Source organism: Octopus bimaculoides, chromosome 4 (assembly GCF_046866305.1).
Source record: "Octopus bimaculoides isolate indiv1 chromosome 4, ASM4686630v1, whole genome shotgun sequence".
Lineage (NCBI taxonomy): Eukaryota > Metazoa > Mollusca > Cephalopoda > Octopoda > Octopodidae > Octopus > Octopus bimaculoides.
The window spans coordinates 138745573-138767852 of record NC_142931.1 but is presented as its reverse complement, the minus strand read 5'-3'; the positions used below and the strand labels follow the sequence as shown (position 1 = coordinate 138767852).

The following is a 22280-nucleotide window of genomic DNA, read 5'->3' as shown; positions in this document are numbered from 1 at the left end:
GTTGGCGTTAGGAAGGGCGTCCAGCTGTAGAAACTCTGCCAAATCAGATTGGAGCCTGGTGTAGCCATCTGGTTTCACCAGTCCTCAGTCAAATCGTCCAACCCATGCTAGCATGGAAAGCGGACGTTAAATGATGATGATGATGATGATGATGAATCTGGGGAACCAGCTCTTCTGAGTTGGTAAGACTTGGGAAGGAACTTTACTTATTTTTCTACTTTTAATATTTCCAGGTGGATTTCCGACAGAAAGCTGCAGCAGCTGGTCGTATACCTACCAATTATTTACGAAGGGAAATTGGTAGCACGCAACACGAGATTTTAACAAGTAGAATGATAGGTAATTATTGCTTTAATACTTATAACATTTGGTAATATTTGTTATTTATTTCAGATTTCAGGCAATGAGCTGGCAGAACCGTTACCATGCCGGACCAAATCCTAAGCAGAATTTCTTCTGACTTCATGTTCTGAGTTCAAATTCTGCCAGAGCCGACTTTGCCTTTCATCCTTTTTGGGTACCAGTTGAACACCGGGGTTTAAATAATCACCTTACCCTCCCCTCTATTCGAAATTACTAGCCTTGTGCCAAAATCAATATTTGTCATTTAGTTCTAATTTAAGGTGTGGATCTGGCAGAATCATTAGCACATTGGACAAAATGCTTAGAGGCATTTTGCCTGTGTTTATGTTCTGAGTTCAAATTCAACTGAGGGTGAACATTGAGGACTCGATGACATAGGTACCAGTTAAGTCCTGGGGTCTATGTAATTGCCTACTCTCCTCCCCTAGAATTTCAGGCCTTGTGTCTTTAACAGAAAAGATTATGAATTTCAGAGTTGTCAGTTTTTATCTTTTTTTTTTTGATTTTCTTTTGGCAAAAGACTTTAAAATTGGAGATCATTTGGCAAAAATTGAAACAGTTGCTTTTAAGGTAGATTTATGATAGCCATGAAAGATGTACATACATTGTCATATTCACTTGTACTAATTTAGAAACATAAAGGTTAAGAGATTTTTATCCACTTCATATCGTGTGGATATGACAGTTGACAAACCAACTCCTGAGGTATGTAATTCACATGGTGGAGATAAAATGTGAAACTTTTCGCTTCTCTGAGGTTTTGTCATTGGATATTGCTGTCCAGTGACTAAATAAGTATTTTTAACTTAGAGAAGGAAAAGGCAGTGCTTTTGGTTAGGAATGTTTAGGCACAGCCCATTTGGCCTTACTGATTTAGTAAAGAAATCCATTTGGTATTGAATGTTTTGGTGCCAAGAAAATGTTGGAGTCCACTCTGTAAAGCAGTTGGCATTTGGAAGAGCATTCAACTGTAAAAGCCATGCCAAACTGTTCTCACCTGTGCTTGTCCCACATAAAAAGCACTCGGTCCACTCTACAGCGTAGTTGTTGTCAGGAAAGGCATCCAGCTGTAAAATTCCTGCCAGAACAGACGTAGAAGCTTGGTGCAGGCTTCTGTCAAACCGTCCAACCCATGCCAGCATGGAAGGAGGACGTTAAACGATGATGATGAAGCATGCTGGTGTCACATAAAAAAAGCACCTGTGGTGGCACCTTATAAAAAGCAGTTGTACTGGCACCATATAAAACGCACCTGTACTCGTACCACATTGAAAGCACCTGTGCTCGTGCTGGCACCACAAAGAAAGTACCTGCGCTAGCGTCCGTCAAGTAAAAGGCATGTCACACAGGCAGTCCTGAAATTGCATTGTCGTTTAAGCAATGTTCCAAAATAAAATTTTTGAGTAATACATTTAATTAATGTTTTTAAAAACAAAGAATGTGTATATGGGTATTCATTTTTTTTTTTGCACCTGTGCAGACTCATACGTATACACATATATGTATATCGTATCTGTTTATCCATCTTTATACCTAGCCAGATATTTTTTTATATGTGGATATTTGATATATTGTAGCAATAATAATTTGTGTGTGGCTGTTTCACCAGCTCCAAATGGCTGTCAAATTTCCCTTAAATTACATTCTGTTGTCTTAAAAAAAAAAAAGGACGAGATTTTTTGACTGCTGGATACTATGATACTATGTGTGTTCAGTCAGGGCTGACTTTGAACCGAACAACAACAACAATAGCGAGATTCTCATCTCTGTTATCCACATCCATATGAAAGTATGGAACCCGATGCCATGTAGACAGACTTAGGTAAGCAGAGTTATCTACCTTACTCAGCGTCATGATTCCAGTTCTATTAAGTTTTGAAATCGTAAGACGTGAAAATGTCAGCTGTTGCGCTCACATTAATTCTAATAATCAGTCAGTAAACATCAGAAGATTAAAATTTAAAGAAAAGAGAAACACAGTCTATTGCAATGATGCTGATGAAAAATGATAGGGGATTTAAAATGGAATTCAGTTTCATCACATGATATAAGATTGCTGTAAAGGGAGTTAAACAGCTGTAGATTGCGTCCCTTTGATGAAATGTGTCTCTTGCTTATCTCCCCTTCATATTTAAATTTTCTGTCTTTTTTTTTCGTTTTTGTCAATCTTTGAAAGTCTCTTTATATGTCAAGGGAAATAATCTCTTTCTCTTTCTGCTGTTCTGTCTGTGGTTTTCATAAGTTTTCACAGATAAATTAAGAGCGAGAGTTCTTACAGCTAAGATTACTTATAAATGGAAAATATTTCTGATTGAGAGTGAAATGCTTTATAGAGGCAAGCACGGCTGTGTGGTTGATGATGATGATAGACATGCATTATTTACATTATTTACATTTGACGGATATTTGTCCTCATCTTGTTTGTTTTTAACACAGCGTTTCGACTGATATACCCTCCAGCCTTCTTCAGGTATCTTGGGGAAATTTTGAACCTGGGTTCTCATTCCTAAGGTCTTTTTCGATGTTATTATTATTATTATTAATAAGGCGGCGAGCTGGCAGAATCGTTAGCACACCGGGCGAAATGCTTAGCGGTATTTCGTCTGCCGTTACGTTCTGAGTTCAAATTCCGCCGAGGTCGACTTTGCCTTTCATCCTTTCGGGGTCGATAAATTAAGTACTAGTTACACACTGGCGTCGATGTAATCGACTTTGTCCTTGTTTGTCCCCTCTATGTTTAGCCCCTTGTGGGCAATAAAAAAGAAAATTATTATTATTATTATTGTTAAGGTCACTGCTTGGAATCGAACTCGGAATCTTGGGGTTAGTAGCTCGTGCTCTTAACCACTACGCCATATGCCCGTGGGCATATGGCGTATATGTGTGTGTATGTTTGCGTGTCTGTGTTTGCCCCCCACCCCACCATCGCTTGACAACCGATGTTGGTGTGTTTACATCCGTGTAATTTAGCAGTTCAGCAAAACAGACGGATAGAATAAGTACTTGCCCAACGTGCCATGCATTGGAACTGAACCCAGAACCATATGGTTGGGAAGGAAGCTTCTTACCACACAGCTTCGCTGTGCCTATATATATAAATATATACATATATGTGTGTGTTTGTGTGTGTGTGTATAAATGTATGTGTGAGTGTGTTACTGTCTCCCTGCTTTGATTTTGTGCGCTAATTTTAAACAAGTGCCACTGTCATGCAAGGAGTTCCCTTTATTTCCACTCTTCTGTAAAAACATCTCTGGTCACGGGGAAATATTACCTTGCTTGGAAACGGGTGAAGGTTGGTGGCAGGAAGGGCATCTGACCATAGAAGAATCTGTCTCAGCAAATTCCTTCTGACGCATGCAGGCATAGAAAAAGTTAAAGTTAAAACTATGATGAGAACAGCAATAACATGTGGGCTTTTGGCAAATGTAGAGGGAAGTCAAAAGTAGTTGGATACAAAATGGAAGTTTGTGATCCGTGCTGTTGAAGTTGCTTGAATCAAAATATTGATTTGTATTGCAAATCATTCTACAGTTAGCTGATCGTTATTTGTTCTCTGATTAATAAAGGAGAGCAAGCTGTCTTATGTGAGAGTTGCTTTAATTGAAAACACTTTCATACATCTGTCATTTAATTCACATTCTTAGGTTCTTAACTGGAGATTACAGTCTTGACACAAACATATATCCTTGATAATTAATCTGTCTGTCTGTCTGTCTATCTATCTGTCTGTCTGTCTGTCTGTCTGTCTGTCTGTCTATATATCTATCTGTCTGTCTATCTATCTATTTGTCTATCTATCTATTTGTCTATCTATCTATGTATGTATCTGTCTGTCTATCTATTTGTCTATCTGTCTGTCTGTCTATATATCTATCTGTCTGTCTATCTATCTATTTGTCTATCTATCTATGTATCTATCTGTCTGTCTATCTATTTGTCTGTCTGTCTGTCTGTCTGTCTATTTGTCTATCTATCTATCTATCTATCTATCTATCTATCTATCTATCTATCTATCTACCTACCTACCTAGCTTCCTACCTACCTACCTATCCACCCATATACATATGCACATATACACCTACACATGCACACATTTACAGAATAAGTAAATATCCTATGATCAACTTTTATCTTTTACTTGTTACAGTCATATAATATTGGTTTCAAATTATGGCACAAGGCCAGCAATTTTAGTGGAGTGGGTAAGTCAATTACATTGACCCCAGTACTCAACTGGTACTTATTTTATCGACCCCAAAAGGCTAAGTCCATCTCAGTGGCATTTAAACTCAAGATGGAAAGACGGATGAAATGTTGCTAAGCATTTTGTCTGATGTGCTAACGATTCTGCAAGCTCATAGCCTTAGCTAATTATATGATATTAATCAACAGACTAATTTAAATCAACAGACTAGTTAGTGGCTTGGTTAGTAATCTACTAATCAATTAAAGATTAATTGGTTAGTAGACTTATTAATTGTCTCCTTACTAATATTTAGTCAACCATTAATCTATTGAATTAATCAGTAGATTAAAGATTAATTTACTAATTAAACTTTAACCAACTAATTAAATGCAGATTAATGATTAATTAGAATTGAATTAAATCTGCTGTTAGCAGATAGAAATTAATATTTTCTGTGATTAGAAAAAAAAACAGTTTGAACAAAGAAACATTTATACAATGTTAAGTTTGGAGTTAAGGAATGGAATATTTTAAGAGTAGTTTGGTTGTATCCAGCAAGTTTTAAGGTTTAGCAATGACCTTTGTAGTTTCTCTGAGGTCAGTGAGTTTGATTTGGTTGATGTTTAGTTTGGTCACAATGTCGTCCATCCATGCATTTTGGCCACCCACTAGTTTTAGAAGGGTCGTGGTGGTAGAGCTCTCAAGAATTTACTCCATAGGGTTCTTTTGGAAACAACCATCGTTAAATTTTCCTGTTGGATTCCCAAAGATGACCAATCATCAATTAACTTGCACGACAATACTCCACCCCTGTCTCAACAAAAGTGGGTGGTGGGTGTAGTACTGAGGGAGGTGGCTTTGTGCCAAGTGAGCAGAAGTGGTAACTGGCCTTATGGATTTTAACACCCGAGAAAAGTGAAAGGAGAAATATTGGAAGAAGCATTAAAAAAACTACTATGATAAAATTTTAAGATTCTGATCTCTTGACTCTTAACTTGTGCATTCAAGTTGTAAATCCAAGATGAAATCTTCAAAGCTATTTCTCGTTAAGTTCCATTTCTTAATTAAGAAATTCACATTTGTTTTCACTAAGGTAGCGAGCTGGCAGAATCGTTAGCATGCCGGGCGAAATGCTTATCGGTATTTCGTTTGTCTTATGTTCTGAGTTCAAATTCCACCGAGGTCGACTTTGCCTTTCATCCTTTCAGGGTCAATAATTTAAGTACCAGTTATGCACTGGGGTCGATCTAATTGACTTAATCCCTTTGTCTGTCCTTGTTTGTCCCCTCCCTATTTAGCCCCTTGTGGGCAATAAAGAAATAAGAATCCTTACCACATCAGACAAAATGCTTACTGTCATTTCTTCTGTCTCGATGTTCTAAGTTCAAATTCTGTCACGGTTGACTTTGCCTTTCATCCCTTCGGGGGCTCAATAAAGTAAGTACCAGTTGAACACTGGGGTTGATGTAGTAATCAACTTAACCTCTCCCCAAGAATTGTTGGCCTTCTACCAGAATTTGAAATCAAATATTTGTTTTTACTTTCCATATTTTATTAAGCTGGTTGGCGTTAGGAAGGGCATCCAGCTGTAGAAACTCTGCCAAATTAGATTGGAGCCTGGTGTAGCCATCCGGTTGCACCAGTCCTCAGTCAAATCGTCCAACCCATGCTAGCATGGAAAGTGGACGTTAAACGATGATGATGATGATGATTTCTTTTTCCCTGTTTTGCTTTCTGCAGATCGTTCCCTCCGACCATTATTTCCTCAAGGATTTTGCAATGAAACTCAGGTAAATTGCCATTTTTTTTTCATGTCATCTTTACAGTTCATGTTCAATAGTGAAAGAGTGAAAGCAGTGCTGAATTATTTCTATATTAAAACTCTCTGAGTGGTTGGCGTTAGGAAGGGCATCCAGCTGTAGAAACTCTGCCAAATTTAGATTGGAGCCTGGTGTTGCCATCCGGTTTCACCAGTCCTCAGTCAAATCGTCCAACCCATGCTAGCATGGAAAGCGGACGTTAAATGATGATGATGATGAAAACCTAAATATATTATGACATATTGACATAGGCATGGCTGTGCGATAAGAAGTTTGCTTCACAACCACAAAGTTCTGAGTTTTGTCTTACTGTGTGGCATCTGGGGCGAGTGTCTTCTATCATAGTCTTATGCTGGCCAAAACCATGTAAGTGGATTTAGTTAACAGAATCCGAAAGACAGGAAGCTGGCAGAATCGTTAGCACACCGGGCGAAATGCTTAGCGGTATTTCGTCTGCTGTTAGGTTCTGAGTTCAAATTCCGCCGAGGTCGACTTTGCTTTTCCTCCTTTCGGGGTCGATAAATTAAGTACCAGTTATGCACTGGATGAAAGGCAAAGCCGACCTCTGCGGAATTTGAACTCATAACGTAACGTCAGACGAAATACTGCTAAGCATTTCGCCCGGCGTGTTAACGATTCTGCCAGCTCGCTGCCTTCATTATCTTTCTGAAGGGGGTCATATTCTGTGTGTCAGAAGAGGTTACTAAATAATTGGTCTCAAGAAGGGCTTCCTGTCATAAAACACTACCTCAAAAGATCGCATCCAATCCGTGCCTCTTTAGGAAAGCAAAAACAAAAAAAAAAAACGGAGTTACAGCCTTTATATAACCCAAATTACAAAGATAAACAACAATTAATTAATGTAGTGAAAGAAATATAAACAAGATCTTCAACTTGAGAAGTATTTTGAAGTGCCTATGTCTAACAGGTTTTTCAACTTTACTGTATAAGGGAAATAAAGTATTGATTTTTGTTGGAAGGAAAATCAAATCTGATCTGAATACAACAGAAGATGTTACATAAGGACAGTATAATGAAAGAATGATGTGAGAGAGAGAGAGAAAGAGAGAGAGAGAGAGAGAGAGAGAGAGAGAATGGTAGGGGAACAGGTGGAGAAAGAAAGTCAGCAGGTTTTCATAACAGATTTTAGATAATTTTTCCAATTTTTTCACATTTAATAATTAATTGCTTTCATAGCTGTGCTGGTAGCTTGCATATTGTTGTTCTTGCATGGTGTGTGTGTCTGGTTTATGCAATGCATAACCTACAAAGTGGAATCAGTGCTACTTAACGATGTCTGCTAATGATCATCTGCTTGTATATGATCTTAATTATCGTTTGCAGACAACTTCGATAGAATACATCCAGCAACTCTGTGTTCAACCTCTGTGCCATTTTGTATCTTTCCAACAATAGTCTCGTAGAATTTGTTGAATAGTTTTGTCAAGAGATGTTGTTTGACCAATTAACTGAATGCAAAATATCTTTAAAAAAGGCAAGATTGGATGCAAACAGTTGATCAAAAAAAAGCTTGCAATAGTGGAGTAAAAATCCTTCAACCTTAAAATAAAAATGGAAAATACAGACATACAGTTTCTATATATATATATATATATATATATATATATATATATATATATATATATATATACATAGCGAGGTCGTTGCCAGTGCCGTTGGACTGGCTCTCATGCTGGTGGCACGTAAAAGCATTCACTACACTCTCGGAGTAGTTGGCGTCAGGAAGGGCATCCAGCTGTAGAAACTCTGCCAGATCAGATTGGAGCCTGGTGCAGCCATCTGGTTCACTGGTCCTCAGTCAAATCGTCCAACCCATGCTAGCATGGAAAGCGGACGTTTAAACGAAAAAACAATATATATAAACATATATGTATATATATATATATATATATATATATATATATATATATATATATATATATATATATATATATATATAGGTTATGAGCGGTGGTGGTGTCAAATGCCACCAACATTGGCCACTTTGCCTCCATGAGGCCCAATGCTTGAAAGGTGCTTTTTATGTGCCCCCGGCACAGGTGTCAGTTATGTGACACCAGCATTGAGCATGACTACAGTTTCACTTGACTTGAGGGGTCTTCTCAAGCACAGAATATTGCTGAAGGTCTCAGTTACTAGTCATTGCCTCTGTGAGACCCAAATTTCGAAGATTTTGCTTCACCATCTCATCCCAGGCCTTCTTGGGTCTACCTCTACCACAGGTTCTCTCTGCAATTAGAGATCGGCACTTCTTTGCATAGCTGTCCTCGTCCATCTGCATCACATGACCATACCAGTGCAGTCGTCTCTTTTGCTCACCACATCTGATGCCTCTTATGCCCAACTTTTCTCTCAAGATGCTTACACTCTGTCATACATACACACTGACATTGTACACCCAATGAAGTATAGTGGCTGCATTTCTTTCAAGGCTACACAATTCCTTGGCTGTCACAGCCCATGTTCCACTGCCATGTAGCATAGCTGTTTGCACACAGGCATCATACAATCTGCCTTTCACTCTGAGGGAGAGGCCCTTTGTTGCCAGCAGAGGTAGGAGCTCTCTGAACTCTCCCCAGCCTATTTTTATTCTCACAGTTACACTCTTGGGGCATCCATCTCTGCTATTAACTTGGTCACCTAGATAATAGAAGCTATTTACTACCTCTAGCTTACCTCACAGGCAGTTGATGGAGTCTATTTTCTGTACATTTTCAGTGTTTATTGTATCTATGCATCTTTCACACACAAAAGCTATTTTCTTTGTTAACCTTTCTCTGATATTGCTGCACCTCTTATGTGTCCACAGCTTACACCAGGTACATCTTATGGTGTTTCTACCTATATCTTTTCTACAGACTGAGCACGGCCATCAACCTGAAGGGATTTGTGATTTGTCTGCTTTCCTACTTACTAATATACAGACACACACATACATACATAGACAGATACACATACAATCATGCATGTATACATTTATTGCCACAATCATTCTTGTTTTAATCACTGATATATCATAATATCTTTTTTGTTTCCTTTGATTCTAGCTGATGTGTAATTTACTGTCAGTTGATGGGGATAACAATCCCGATGTCCTTAGCATTAATGCAGGTAAGATTCTGTTTAATTTTAATTATTCAACTTAATTATGTGCCATGTTGTTGTTGCTACTTAGCTCTAGACCTGTCTCATGTCAGACTTATTTTTATTATGGTGAGGGACAATGTTGAGTCTCACTTGTTGGTTTGCTGTGTGCTCTGTCTTTTTGTACAGGAGCATAAAGATATTTAGTTAATAAAATAAGTTCCACCACAACAGTGGGAAGGAAGGACGTCCATCTGAATGAACATTCCAACCTCAGTGTCTTGAGAAATGGATGCGGCATACTATATAGATACAAATTTTGAGAAAAATACAAATGTTTCAATATTTAAAACAGCAAACAACCACGAAATACAGCTTTACAGAAAAGTACAATGTTCATGGAATGTTCAGTACAACTTCTTAAAAATGTTCAATCTATTCTCTTGGAAAAAAAAAAATTACAAAGTATATCTTTAAAAAAACAAAACAAAACAAAATCCAGGAAATGTTAAATAATTCCGTTAAAGGAAATAAACTTTCTGTGCAGTTAGGTATAAATCTTCTATAGAAATTAATTAGTCCTACAAACTCACGAAGCTTACTCAAAGAGTTAGGTACTGGAAATTTGTTAATAACTTCTACCTTGTCTGGGAGAGGTCAGATTCCATCTTTATCAATAAGATACATGTCATACAACCCTTGGTAACTTTTTTATTTTTTTGGTATTTTCAGAAAATTTTGCAAATATGTATGTATTCTACACATTAACAGTAATTTTTTACTAGGTACCCCAGCTAGTTGATCTCAAAAAAAATTTCATTCAATTTTACAGCTTCTGCAGCTTTGAGTCTTTCAAGTATTCCATGGAATGGACCAGTTGGTAAGTTCTTAAAGATTAACTTCATTCATTCCACCACTCCATTTTGTAAGACGTACCATATTCTAATGTGCATAAGAAACCCTCGTGTATAAGGAAACCCCTAATTTTTTGGAGCTTGAAATTTAGCAAAAAGGTTTTGTAAGAGATTATAATACTATCCATGTTTAAGAAACCCCCACCTTTTTTAAACCTAATTTTTGACAAAAAAGGGTTCCTTATACACGTCAAAATATGGTAAATTTCAGAAATCTGAGTCATAACATCTCTAGCCCTTTTGTTACCATATTTTTGTTGAAATATATGGCCCCTGTTGCAGTTAATTTTGAAAATGATGAAGAATTTAGTAAAAAATGAAATTGTCATCATTAATCTGGTGTTCAGAAAACCAGCTAGAATGTTCTCAAATCACTTGAAAACAAGAAGCTTGTATTACAGAAACAGGGACATTCTGAGGCAGGTTTGTTTCAGAAGGGCTAAAGAATTTTAAGAAATGTTTTTATTGTTTAGAAGCAAGCGTTGCTATGTGGTTCAGAAGAGCATATTTCCACGGACACAGAAGACTGTGCTGGTTTGGTCATGTGATGTATATGAATGAGTACAGATGTGTAAAGAAGTGCCAAGCTCTAATTGTGGAAGGTACCTTTTGAGATGCTTTGTGTTTCTTTCATTTAATTTTAAATATAACAAAGAATTTAGTAAAATAACTTAGCTATCATTCAGCTAGTGTTAGGAACATAAATTGTGACTCAGGTTTGGTGGAAGATTTTAATTCAAAACTTATGAAAACAAGACATTTGTACTACAGAGCCAGAGGTGGTTTCAGCTGTGTTGGTAACGAAAGGGTTAACCAAGAAAAATATAAAAATTCAAAGACATTAATGACAGCATTTACTGGTGAAAAACCTACCCACCCACCCACTGTGTCATCTGCTGATGAACATAGTGTTTTTCAGTTGCATGAAGTGATGCAATCAGCTGCTACTGCACATATGGGAGGTAGCAGTGCATTTCTAATGAAGACTTCATTTCCTTGTTGTTGACAGTTTCTAGTTCATCCATCAAGCAGAGGTGGTTTCAGCCAGGTTGGTATTGAAAGGGTTAAGTCTACTACTCAACAACAGATACAATTTCGATCTATGTAATCTTACATACATGGCCCAGATTAACCAAGATTATCGTAGAAGCTATTTACCCAAGGTGCTGCACATTGATCAAAACTGGAATGATATTTTTTGTGAAACAGAATTATTACCCATACACGTAAAAGCACCCAGTATACTCTGTAAAGTGGTTGGTGTTAGGAAGGGTATCCAGCTGTAGAAACCATGCGAAATCAGACTGGAACCTGGTGCAACTCCCCAGCTTGACAGCTCTTGCCAAATTGTCCAACCCATGCCAGCATGGACACCAGATATTAAATGATGATGATGATAGACTTGCCTACTCCATGTAATCTGTGTGTGTGTGTGTGTTTATATAAACACACAAAAAGTTAGAGAGAGATAGAGAGAGAGAGAGAGAGACTGTATATGAGAAGGTTGTCACAACTTTCTGTACTCTGTATTTTTCCTACTATACTGCGCCCTGGGTTTTGCCACTCCACTGGTGTTAATAATTTATGTTATGGGGATATATATTGAGCATGTAACACCATTCTTTGTATTTTTTACTCAACACTGAAGAAGTGATTTAATAAGATTATATCATGTTCCAACAAGCAATTATGTAATCCTAGCAGTTAATTTGCTGAAATGCGTGCATGTTTTATAAACTATAAAATACCATATATGTTTTTTGTACTTTATTAATTTTACACACACACACACACACACACTGTCCTGTGTGTATACACACATATATATTTTAAGCTGAAAACTTCACTAACTGTTCCTATGAATTTCACATTCCTGATTTCTGGGGAGCTGTGAATTTTGGAGAAAATAAGACCAATATATACAGTTTCTTACTTAAAAAAAAAAAAGTCACAAAAATGTTTGAAAGGTTTGGGTGCATAATAGATTTTCGTTTTGTGCATATGAGCAAAAAAGAAAAAAAAAATGAAATTTTTCTGTCTTCATCTGATGAAAAAAGTGTATGTAGTCAGTGAGAAAAAAAATATTTTAAAAACTACATAAAGATATAAATTTATAAAATTATGTCTTCTTGTTCTATTCATGCTTTAGTTCTTTTCTCCTTACAGACCCCTTACATCTGCCTCTACTCACACGTTCCTTTACACAGATGCACGCTCAATGAATAATTAAAACCCATTCGAATGTCAGACTTATAGAAAGATGCCTGCATATTAAAAACATGAAAGTTACATTAGCGTGATGGACCAATGAACTAAGCTGGATGGGTGGTTAGATAAAAGAAAGTGGAAATAGTAGATGAGTCTTAGATGGAAAAAAAAAAAAAAAAAAATAAATAAAGAACTTATATAGATGATAAAAAAAGTGATGTATATGATTAAGAAAAAAAAGTTCTTTATCTGATGAAAAAATATATATGACAAAAATATGATTAAAAAAATTTTATAAATTCATGCCACACCAATAATTCAAGACGCAGGAGTAGAAAATAAAGAACCGTCTCGGGTATAATCCTGGGTGTTAAGAGCGATGCTGTCAAGGAGTTCATCAAGCTACTCTCTCACTGTTTTCCGGGTACACTACAGTATCACAAAATCTTTAAGGGCGGGGACCATGTCAGAATGAATCATAGCAGTGCTAATCAGGTACAGAACTAACTTAAATGAAATGTAGTCTGGGTTTGTGCCAGGACCTGGGACCACAGATGTCTTCTCAGTGTGGGTAACTACTGTAGGCACAGGAGTGGCTGTGTGGTAAGTAGCTTGCTTACCAACCACATGGTTCTGGGTTCAGTCCCACTGCGTGGCACCTTGGGCAAGTGTCTTCAACTATAGCCTCGGGCCGACCAAAGCCTTGTGAGTGCATTTGGTAGACGGAAACTGAAAGAAGCCCGTCGTATATATGTATATGTATATATATATATATGTGTGTTTGTGTGTCTGTGTTTGTCCCTCCAACATCGCTTGACAACTGATGCTGGTGTGTTTACGTCCCTGTAACTTAGCTGTTCGGCAAAAGAGACCGATAGAATACGTACTAGGCTTACAAAGAATAAGTCCTGGGGTCGATTTGATTGACTAAAGGTGGTGCTCCAGCATGGCCGTAGTCAAATGGCTGAAACAAGTAAAAGAGTAAAAGAGTAGTATTTATTAATGGAGGATGGAGGGATAGGTTGCGAGAGCTATAAGACATACAGAGTTGTTGTTATTATAAGTGAGCCTCAGCAGTGCACTCAATGAGGAATTCAGCATATAGATGGGTGTCCGCCAAGGCTCAGTTCTCAACCCTGTTTTGTTCATGATAGTTCTGTGAGCCTTCAAACTGTTTGTCCATGGGTGCTCCTGTATGTCGATGGTTTGATTCTCTTGTATTTATTTCCCGTGACAGAATGTGCACTAACACAAGATAGTTGCTTCTGTAGTATGAATCTATGTTATTGGACATACCTCATGTTAGTTTTATCAGCCATACTCTTCCATACTGGCTAAGGGCATGTTGGAAGAGAATATTAATTTTGGAGTTCTCCTTCTAGATTGACTACTGTAGCTACAGAGCTCAATCTACACTCACAAAAATCTATTTAACCAAGGGTGGGGAAACCCCATTCTATTGCACCTGCAGGCTGATATACTTGTATGTACAAAATACAATAAATTTTTCAGTTGTGAAACTTATACAATATTCATATGCCTATTTGGAACATAGGTTGTGTTTCCACTCGAGTCTAACCGTTTTAAGTCAATATGACTTAAAACAGTTAGACTCAAACAGAAATTGTCTGGTAATTGCCATTTGAATGGAAATTTTGTTTCCACTTTTTATGTACCATCGGCACAGGGGCCAGAGGGGGCTGGCATCGACCACGATCGGATGGTGCTTTTTACGTGCCACTGGCACAGGAGCCAGTTGGGGTGAGAGGGCTGGCATTGACCACGTTCGGATAGTACTTTTTACATGTCACCAGCACGGGGTCCGCAGCTATAATTTCCATTTGATTGTGATTTGATTTCATTTTGAAGCATGGCATGTCGCCCTACGATCCAAGGGTACTTTTGAGTTGGCTGGTTATGCGACACTGGTGTAGTTTACAGCTGTAGTAAAAAAAAGAAAAACAAAACGGATACTACTAACAAACAATTGCAGTGTTCAATATACAGTAAGGGACACAGGAGGAACTCTATAAACAATAAAATGAATGATTTGTCAGCTTGTTGTGTTGTGTCCAAGCTTTCTTGTGGATATATTCTGCAGTAAACAGAAAATTCCTTCAATTAGGTGTTTGTGACCAAATCAACTAGTTTCCACTCCTGTCGTCACCACTTTCTGACTGTTATGGAATTGTTATGGAAGAATGAAGGTGTTAGATTCATAAGCTTCGGTTCTATTGCTGGTGTTGTGCTGTACCTTGGGCAAGTCACTCAAATTCTCTCTCTCTCTCTCTCTCTCTGTTCCTTCTTACAGAATATGTAAGCAAAAAAAAAAAGGGGGTGTTGGGTGGATAAAATCACTAACTTTATGCTGGTGTGCTGAATTGATTGGTAATTATTGTGGCTTTATGGCTGATAGTGTTGTGATCAAATCCTTTTGAATAGGAATGGTGTGACCGGGAGAGAGAGAGAGAGAGAGAGAGAGAGAGAGAGAGAGAAAATGAACATTGAAATGTGTTCTAATGTTGATGGTGGTGGTGGTGATGAAAGTATCAGGAGATAAAAAGCAAAATTATTTGTATATGCTGTAAACTATGAAAAAAATATTTTAAAAAATGTCAAAGAAAATTGCCTGAAAACATGAAATTAGCGCTATTCTTGCAATGTTTTCTCCTTTTGGCAATGTCTATTCAATACTCTGTGCAAGCTTTATATAGAATTAAATTCATTGTCGCTGTAATCATTGCCATCATCATGTTTCACCACTACACCTCTATTTCAGTGTCTATTTTTTTTTTGTTTTTACATATTGGCATGGGTTAGCTAGGTCTGCCGGACCGTGCTTGGCACAGCTTCAAATGCACATGATACTGGCACAGAATGTATTGGTTGGTACAGGCTCTTCAAAAGACACAGGTAAACTTTGCTCTGCCACCATTTGATTACTAGGGCAAGTGTAATTAGAGCGAATATTTTGCAGATTAGAGCCTTTGGTTTATTTATTACACAGATAAGTTAGAAAACAAGACAAGGACTTCTAAGTTCTAATTTAATCACCAAAAGATTGTTAGTATGTTTAACAGAAAATTAAAGCCCTAGGTATTTTCATGTCTTGTATCATCATTTTGGCCCCCAGTTTTCCTTCCTTACAAGGAGAGACTTGATGCGGCAGATTTCCTACAGCTGGATGCTCTTCCTATCACTAACCCTCACCTGTTTGCAGGTAAGGTAATATTTCCCCAAGACTAGACATGTTTTCATGGTAGATTGGAAATGGAGGCTACAGCTTACATGATACTGACACTCACAACTGTCATGCAACGTCAAGGCAAGGAAACAGTAAAAGTATTAAAAAAAAAATGTAAATGAATAAATAGCAAACAGGCATAGCTGTGTGGTTAAGAAGCTTGCTTCCCAATCACTTGGATCTGGGTTCAGTCCCACTGCATGGCACCTTGCATAAGCACCTCCTATTATAGCCCTAGCCTGACCAAAGCCTTAAGTCTTTTGATGACTTCATCGGAGTTCTTGACGTTTCCAGGAAAGGTGGAGAGCATGGGTTTCAGGATGTGAGAGAGTAATCAGTCTATTTTGTATAGAGGTCCTTCCACACTGGAGACGATGGGTCTAATCTGGATCGTGTTGCTATCCTTATGTATTTTAATGAGGTGATAGAATCTGGGTAATCCACTGTTCTTTGTATTTGCTATGTAGTTGTCTCCATCTACAAATGTCAGTCCATGCGGTGTTAATTCGGTCCTCAATCCTGGTTGCGGTTGTATCTGTCATTTCAGAATATAGTCTGTCCTTTTTTTTTGTTTTTTTTTTTTGTGCGGGTGGCACATGAAATGCACCATTTTGAGCGTGGCTGTTGCCAGTACCGCCTGACTGGCCTTCGTGTGGGTGACACGTAAAAGCACCCACTACACTCTCTGAGTGGTTGGCGTTAGGAAGGGCATCCAGCTGTAGAAACTCTGCCAAATCAGATTGGAGCCTGGTGTAGCCATCTGGTTTCACCAGTCCTCAGTCAAATCGTCCAACCCATGCTAGCATGGAAAGCGAACGTTAAACGACGATGACGACGTGCTTGTGTCCCTTGCCCCTCCACTGCTTGATAACCAGTGTTGGCTTATTTACATCACCATAACTTAGTGGTTTGGCAAACAATATCAATAGAATACGCACCAGGCTGAAAAAGCAAGTACTTGGGTTGATTTGTTCAACGAAACCCTTCAAGGTGGTGCCCCAGCATGGCGGCTAGAGTCCAATGACTGAAACAAATAAAAAAAAAAAGAAGTTAATAGGCGGTAGGAGTGGCTGTGTGGTAAGTAGCTTGCTTACCAACCACATGGTCCCGGGTTCAGTCCCACTGTGTGGCACTTTGGGCAAGAGTCTTCTACTATAGCCTCGGGCCGACCAAAGCCTTGTGGTGAGTGGATTTGGTAGACGGAAACTGAAAGAAGCCCATTGCATATATGTATATATATATATGTGTGTGTGTGTGTGTCTGTGTTTGTCCCCCCACCATCGCTTGACAACCGATGCTGGTGTGTTTACGTCCCCGTAACTTAGCGGATTGGCAAAAGAGCCAATAGAATAAGTACTAGGCTTCCAAAGAATAAGTCCTGGGGTCGATTTGCTCGACTGAAGGCGGTGCTCCAGCATGGCTGCAGTCAAATGACTGAAACAAGTAAAAGAGTAAAATGATAAACAAATAACGACAGAGCTTTCTACTCTTGCTGACATCAAACTACTAACCTAGATCTCAACATTTTTATTTTGTGCAATATCTCTTTATGTCCTTAGGCTACAAATATCACCTTATATGCTTTGGTTAACCCAGCTGATAAAAAGAAATGTCATTCTTGCATTCATGCTTGGATGGTTTGTACAGAAATGATATCCGAGTATTAAAACATTTGCTCTGAGCAATTCATGCGTGTATAAATAAAGAAAAAAAATTTATTTGAACATAGAAAAATGAAAGCAAATGTCAAACTGTTATCAAGCTGTTTGTGAAGTTATTGAAAAATCTAACCATTAATTATGTTAATGTTAGGTCTATGTGCTATTACTGATTAGTTTGTTTAGGTGTGTCTAGTGGCTGTGTGGTAAGAAGTTTGCTTCCCGACCATGTAGTTCTGGGTTCAGTCCCACTGCGTGGCACCTTGAGCAAGAATTGTCTGCTATGGCCTTGGATCGGCCAAAACCTTGTGAGTGGATTTGGTAGATGGAAATTGGAAGTCTGCCATATATATCTTCATTGATGTATATCTGTGTGTGTGTGTGTGTGTGTTTTTGTGTGTGTGTGTGTTTTTGTGTGTATGTTTGTCCCCCACCACCGCTTGGCAACTGGTGTTGGTTTGTTTACATCCCTGTTACCTAGTGGTTCAGTAAAAGGGTCCAATAGAAAAAGTACCCATCTTACAAAAAAGAAAAAAAAGGACTGGGTTGATTCTTTCAGCTAAAAACTCTTCAAGGTGGTGCCCCAGTATGGCCACAGTCTGATGATTGAAACAAGTAAAAGATAGAAGATAATTATATCTGGGGATGAGATCAGTAAACGATGATGATGATACATGCGTGTGTGTGATTACAAGCTATTTGGTGACCCTACTGGTGCTGGTGCCATGGGAAAAGCACTCAGTACACTCTGTGAACTGATTGGTGTTAGGTAAAATATGCAGCTGTAGAAACTGTGCCAAAATAGACGAATGGAACCTGATGTAGCTCTCTGGCTTGCTAATTCCTCTCGAACTGTCCAACCCATGCCAGCATGGAAAAGGACGTTAAATGATGATGATGATGATAATAATGTTGTGTGTATTGTTTGTGTTTGTTTCTCTCTTGCTCACCACTTGACAGCCATGTTGGTTTGTTTATGTCCCTGGAACTTTGCTGTTTGGCAAAAGAAACCTAAAAAATAAGCACCAGACTTAACATGAGATCTGGGGTCGATTTATTTGACTATCCTTCAAAGCAATGCAAAGTAATTAGAATTAATGCAAATGTCTCCTGCAAGACTAGAATAATCCAATATTATCATCTGTAGCTGTTTTCATCTTTTTCCATTCTTGTATCTTCTAATCTGAGAGTAGTTGCATATAAAGTTTGGTCTATATCTTCAGAAGAAATCTATTCTTAAATATCTGCTTGATTCTAAAGGCTTTCATATTTCTTAAGCGGAAACCATTCGTTACTTTGCTAGTAAGATTTGACTTGAAACGACAGTTCACTAAATTAGCTAGCTGCCAAGGCAAGACAAATCTTTCTCTTTTCTCTTCCTCTTCTTCCATTATAACTGAAATAAAATTAATCTAATCCATGTCTGGATTTTCTCCTTGTGGATTTCAGAGTTTCACAAGTGCTCATTGTAAATTGATGTTTGTTTTGCTTAATGTGTCTAATGGAATCTCTAAAGTGGATTCAAATTTAGTGCTATCAAATGCCAACCATAATAGTGAATATAGCTGATCATCAAATAAATGTACTTTACAATTTTTGCTTGTTACTTCATATACCAAATGTATTTCCTTTCATTGAAGGTAGACTTGTTGTAGCGCTGTGGTTTTCAACCAAGGTTCATATGACCCTAGGGTGGTATTTCTTAACCATTTTCAACCTATTGATCCCTTCAATTCCTATTTTACTTGGGTGGATTCTCATAATCATTTGATGTTTAAAAAAAAATCCCATTATATTTTTGGAATTAGATTTTTTTTTTTTCACCCTTTCAAAGCCCATCCAGGCTCATGGGCCCGGTTTCCCGGTTTCTATGGCGTACGTTTTCCCTCCAGCTGGACGGGATGCCAGTCCATCGCAGCATTACTCAAGAAACAGGAAGAAAGAGTGAGAGAAAGTTGGGGTGAAAGAGTACAACAGGGGTCGCTGCCACCCCCTGCCGAAGCCTCGTGGAGCTTAGGTGTTTTCGCTCAATAAACACTCACAATGCCCGGTCTGGGAATCGAAACCGCATCCTCCGGTGGGGCCCAGTTAGAATCTTCTTCAGGTTGATCCCACTCAAAAGGTCTCTGAATAAAGTTTGTTTAAGGATGTTGAGCAAAACACCCATGTTTCCAAAGGTGAATTATTCAAACCCCAAAGAATTCCTTTCAACACATGGCTATGATGCTCTCCCACTAATTCTGCTCATGATCATAGATGCACTTATCTTCAGCCACCAAGGGACATGCTCAACTGGTTACAGTCAAACAACTGACAAGCAAATCAATGGTATTGAACAGAATATTTGCTGTTGCCCATTTTTTATTTATTATTATTATTATTATTATTCAGGTCACTGCCTGGAATTGAACTTGGAATTTTGGGGTTAGTAGCCCACGCTCTTAACCACTACGCCATATATACATGTACTCATGTTTTGAGTTCTATTTTTCCTGTTTGCATCACCAGACCTATATATATATATATATATATATACCAAAACAATTTTATAACATTATTCTAACATATTTTAAATATATACTTTAACCATGTAACACAAGCCTTCTGTAGTTTTTTCACTCTTGTTTATCTTTTACATATATATATATATATATATATATATATATATATATATATATATATATAACATTTACACATAGATAGGATGTTCATAAATTATCTTTACAGATTCTACACTTCTATTGTGGAAGCTGTAAAGATAATTTACGGACTCCATGTGTGTGTGTGTGTGTGTGTGTGTGTGTGTGTGTGTGTATACTTATTTATTAGGATATTGACAGTTACTTTGGAATTTCACAGGTGGTGAAGAAGCTACCAGTGGTAAGACTTCAAAGTTACTTCCAACATTATTAGAATAAAATGTTCATTGTTTTTATGCAGCTACCAATACTTATGTCATATACACACACTCACATCATCATCATCATCATCATCATCATCATCATCGTTTAACGTCTGCTTTCCATGCTAGCATGGGTTGGACGATTGCTAGCATGGAAAGCGGACATGCATACATATTATTTTTCTGCATGAATATTTGCTCTCTCTCTCTCTCTCTCTCTCTCTCTCTCTCTCTCTCTATCTCTCTCTCTCTCTCTCTCTCTATATATATATATATATATATATATACACATATACGTATGTATATGCTCATAATAATTCAGAGATGTAAGCATGATACATTCACATACCCTATATAGACAGAAATAGTTTCTGCTCTACGTAACCAAAATTTTAATGGATGATATTTTTATTTCAGGTATATTATCTCTTGTCTTTTACGAACCACTCTTACATCAAAGCAAGCGCGGCTACCCTAAATCTTGATCTTTCTTTCTACTTCTATGATCAAACTGAAAACAAGTTTTATCTCTTAATCCGTACTATACATATGGATTCCCCTATCTTTTATCTTAAAACCACATCATATACATTTTCTTCATATATATATGACTATATATACATATATACACACATATATATATATATATCTAGTCTCTTAGATCGTTTTACTGGCTTATTTGCTTTTGACATTTCTGACCATGTACACATTCTTTTTTTTCCCCTTTACTTTATAATAAATATATTCTAATATGTTTATCTTAGATATTCAGCATTCAATGTCCTGTCATACTTTGCCATGCCATGTCATTTTTCTAATAAGTGTTTGTGTTTGTGTTTTTCCTTCCAAAATTGTAATGAGTTAAGTAGATCAACCATGGCTCTCGTATAGTGTATTCGTTTCCTGTTATATCTAGATTGCCATTTATGCAGAGTCTTTCCAAGCAGCTTCATCTTTATCTCGATTTGATGCTAAGGCTGGGATTGTTTTTTTTTTCTGAAAAAATCACCATCTATCCATATTTTTTTTTCACCTCTGTTACCCTGTTGATGTTTGAATATTTTGAAATATTTTCTGTGAATATCAAAGAGTGGAGTGGATCCTTATGCTGAGGTGAGCTTGTGATTTGACTTTTTCACTCCTGCTTATAGCCATTTATGTCTTTTACCTTTCACTTGTTTCACTCGTTAGAATGTGGCCACGCTGGGGCACCGCCTTAAAGAATTCTTAGTCGAATGAATCAACCCCTGCACTTTTTTAAGCCCGGTAATTATTCCATGGATCTCTTTTGCCAAACTGCTAAGTTAAAAGGATGTAAACAAAATAACACTGGTGCAGGAGTGGCTGTGTGGTAAATAACTTGCTCACCAACCACATGGTTCCGGGTTCAGTCCCACTGCGTGGCACCTTGGGCAAATGTCTTCTATTATAGCCTCGGGCTGATCAAAGCCTTGTGAGTGGATTTGGTAGACAGAAACTGAAAGAAGCCTGTCGTATATATGTATATATATACATATATATATATATATATATATATACGTGTATGTGTGTGTATATGTTTGTGTGTCTGTGTTTGTCCCCCCAGCATCGCTTGACAACCGATGGTGGTGTGTTTACGTCTCCGTAACTTACCGGTTCGGCAAAAGAGACCGATAGAATAAGTACTAGGCTTCCAAGGAATAAGTCCTGGGGTCGATTTGCTCGACTAAAGGTGGTGCTCCAGCATGGCCACAGTCAAATGACTGAAACGAGTAAAAGAGTAAAAGAGGTTGTTTTGCAGTGTAGTGGGGGAAACAAACACACACACACACACACAGACACATAATGGGCTTCTTTCAATTTCCATCTACCAAATCCACTCACAAGGCGTTGGTCAG

At 37.8% G+C, this 22280-nt stretch overlaps 1 protein-coding gene across 1 annotated transcript in view; it reads left to right on the top strand.

The window, feature by feature from the left end:
• The window catches only part of LOC106868227 (polyribonucleotide nucleotidyltransferase 1, mitochondrial), a 400992-nt gene that overhangs the window by 8171 nt on the left and 370541 nt on the right, over window positions 1–22280 (top strand). Inside the window, exons 4-7 of the mRNA XM_089351556.1 lie at window positions 234–339; window positions 6293–6342; window positions 9441–9504; window positions 10310–10357. Coding sequence (XP_089207682.1) covers window positions 234–339; window positions 6293–6342; window positions 9441–9504; window positions 10310–10357 — 268 coding nt within the window. The remainder of the gene's footprint in view (window positions 1–233; window positions 340–6292; window positions 6343–9440; window positions 9505–10309; window positions 10358–22280) is intronic.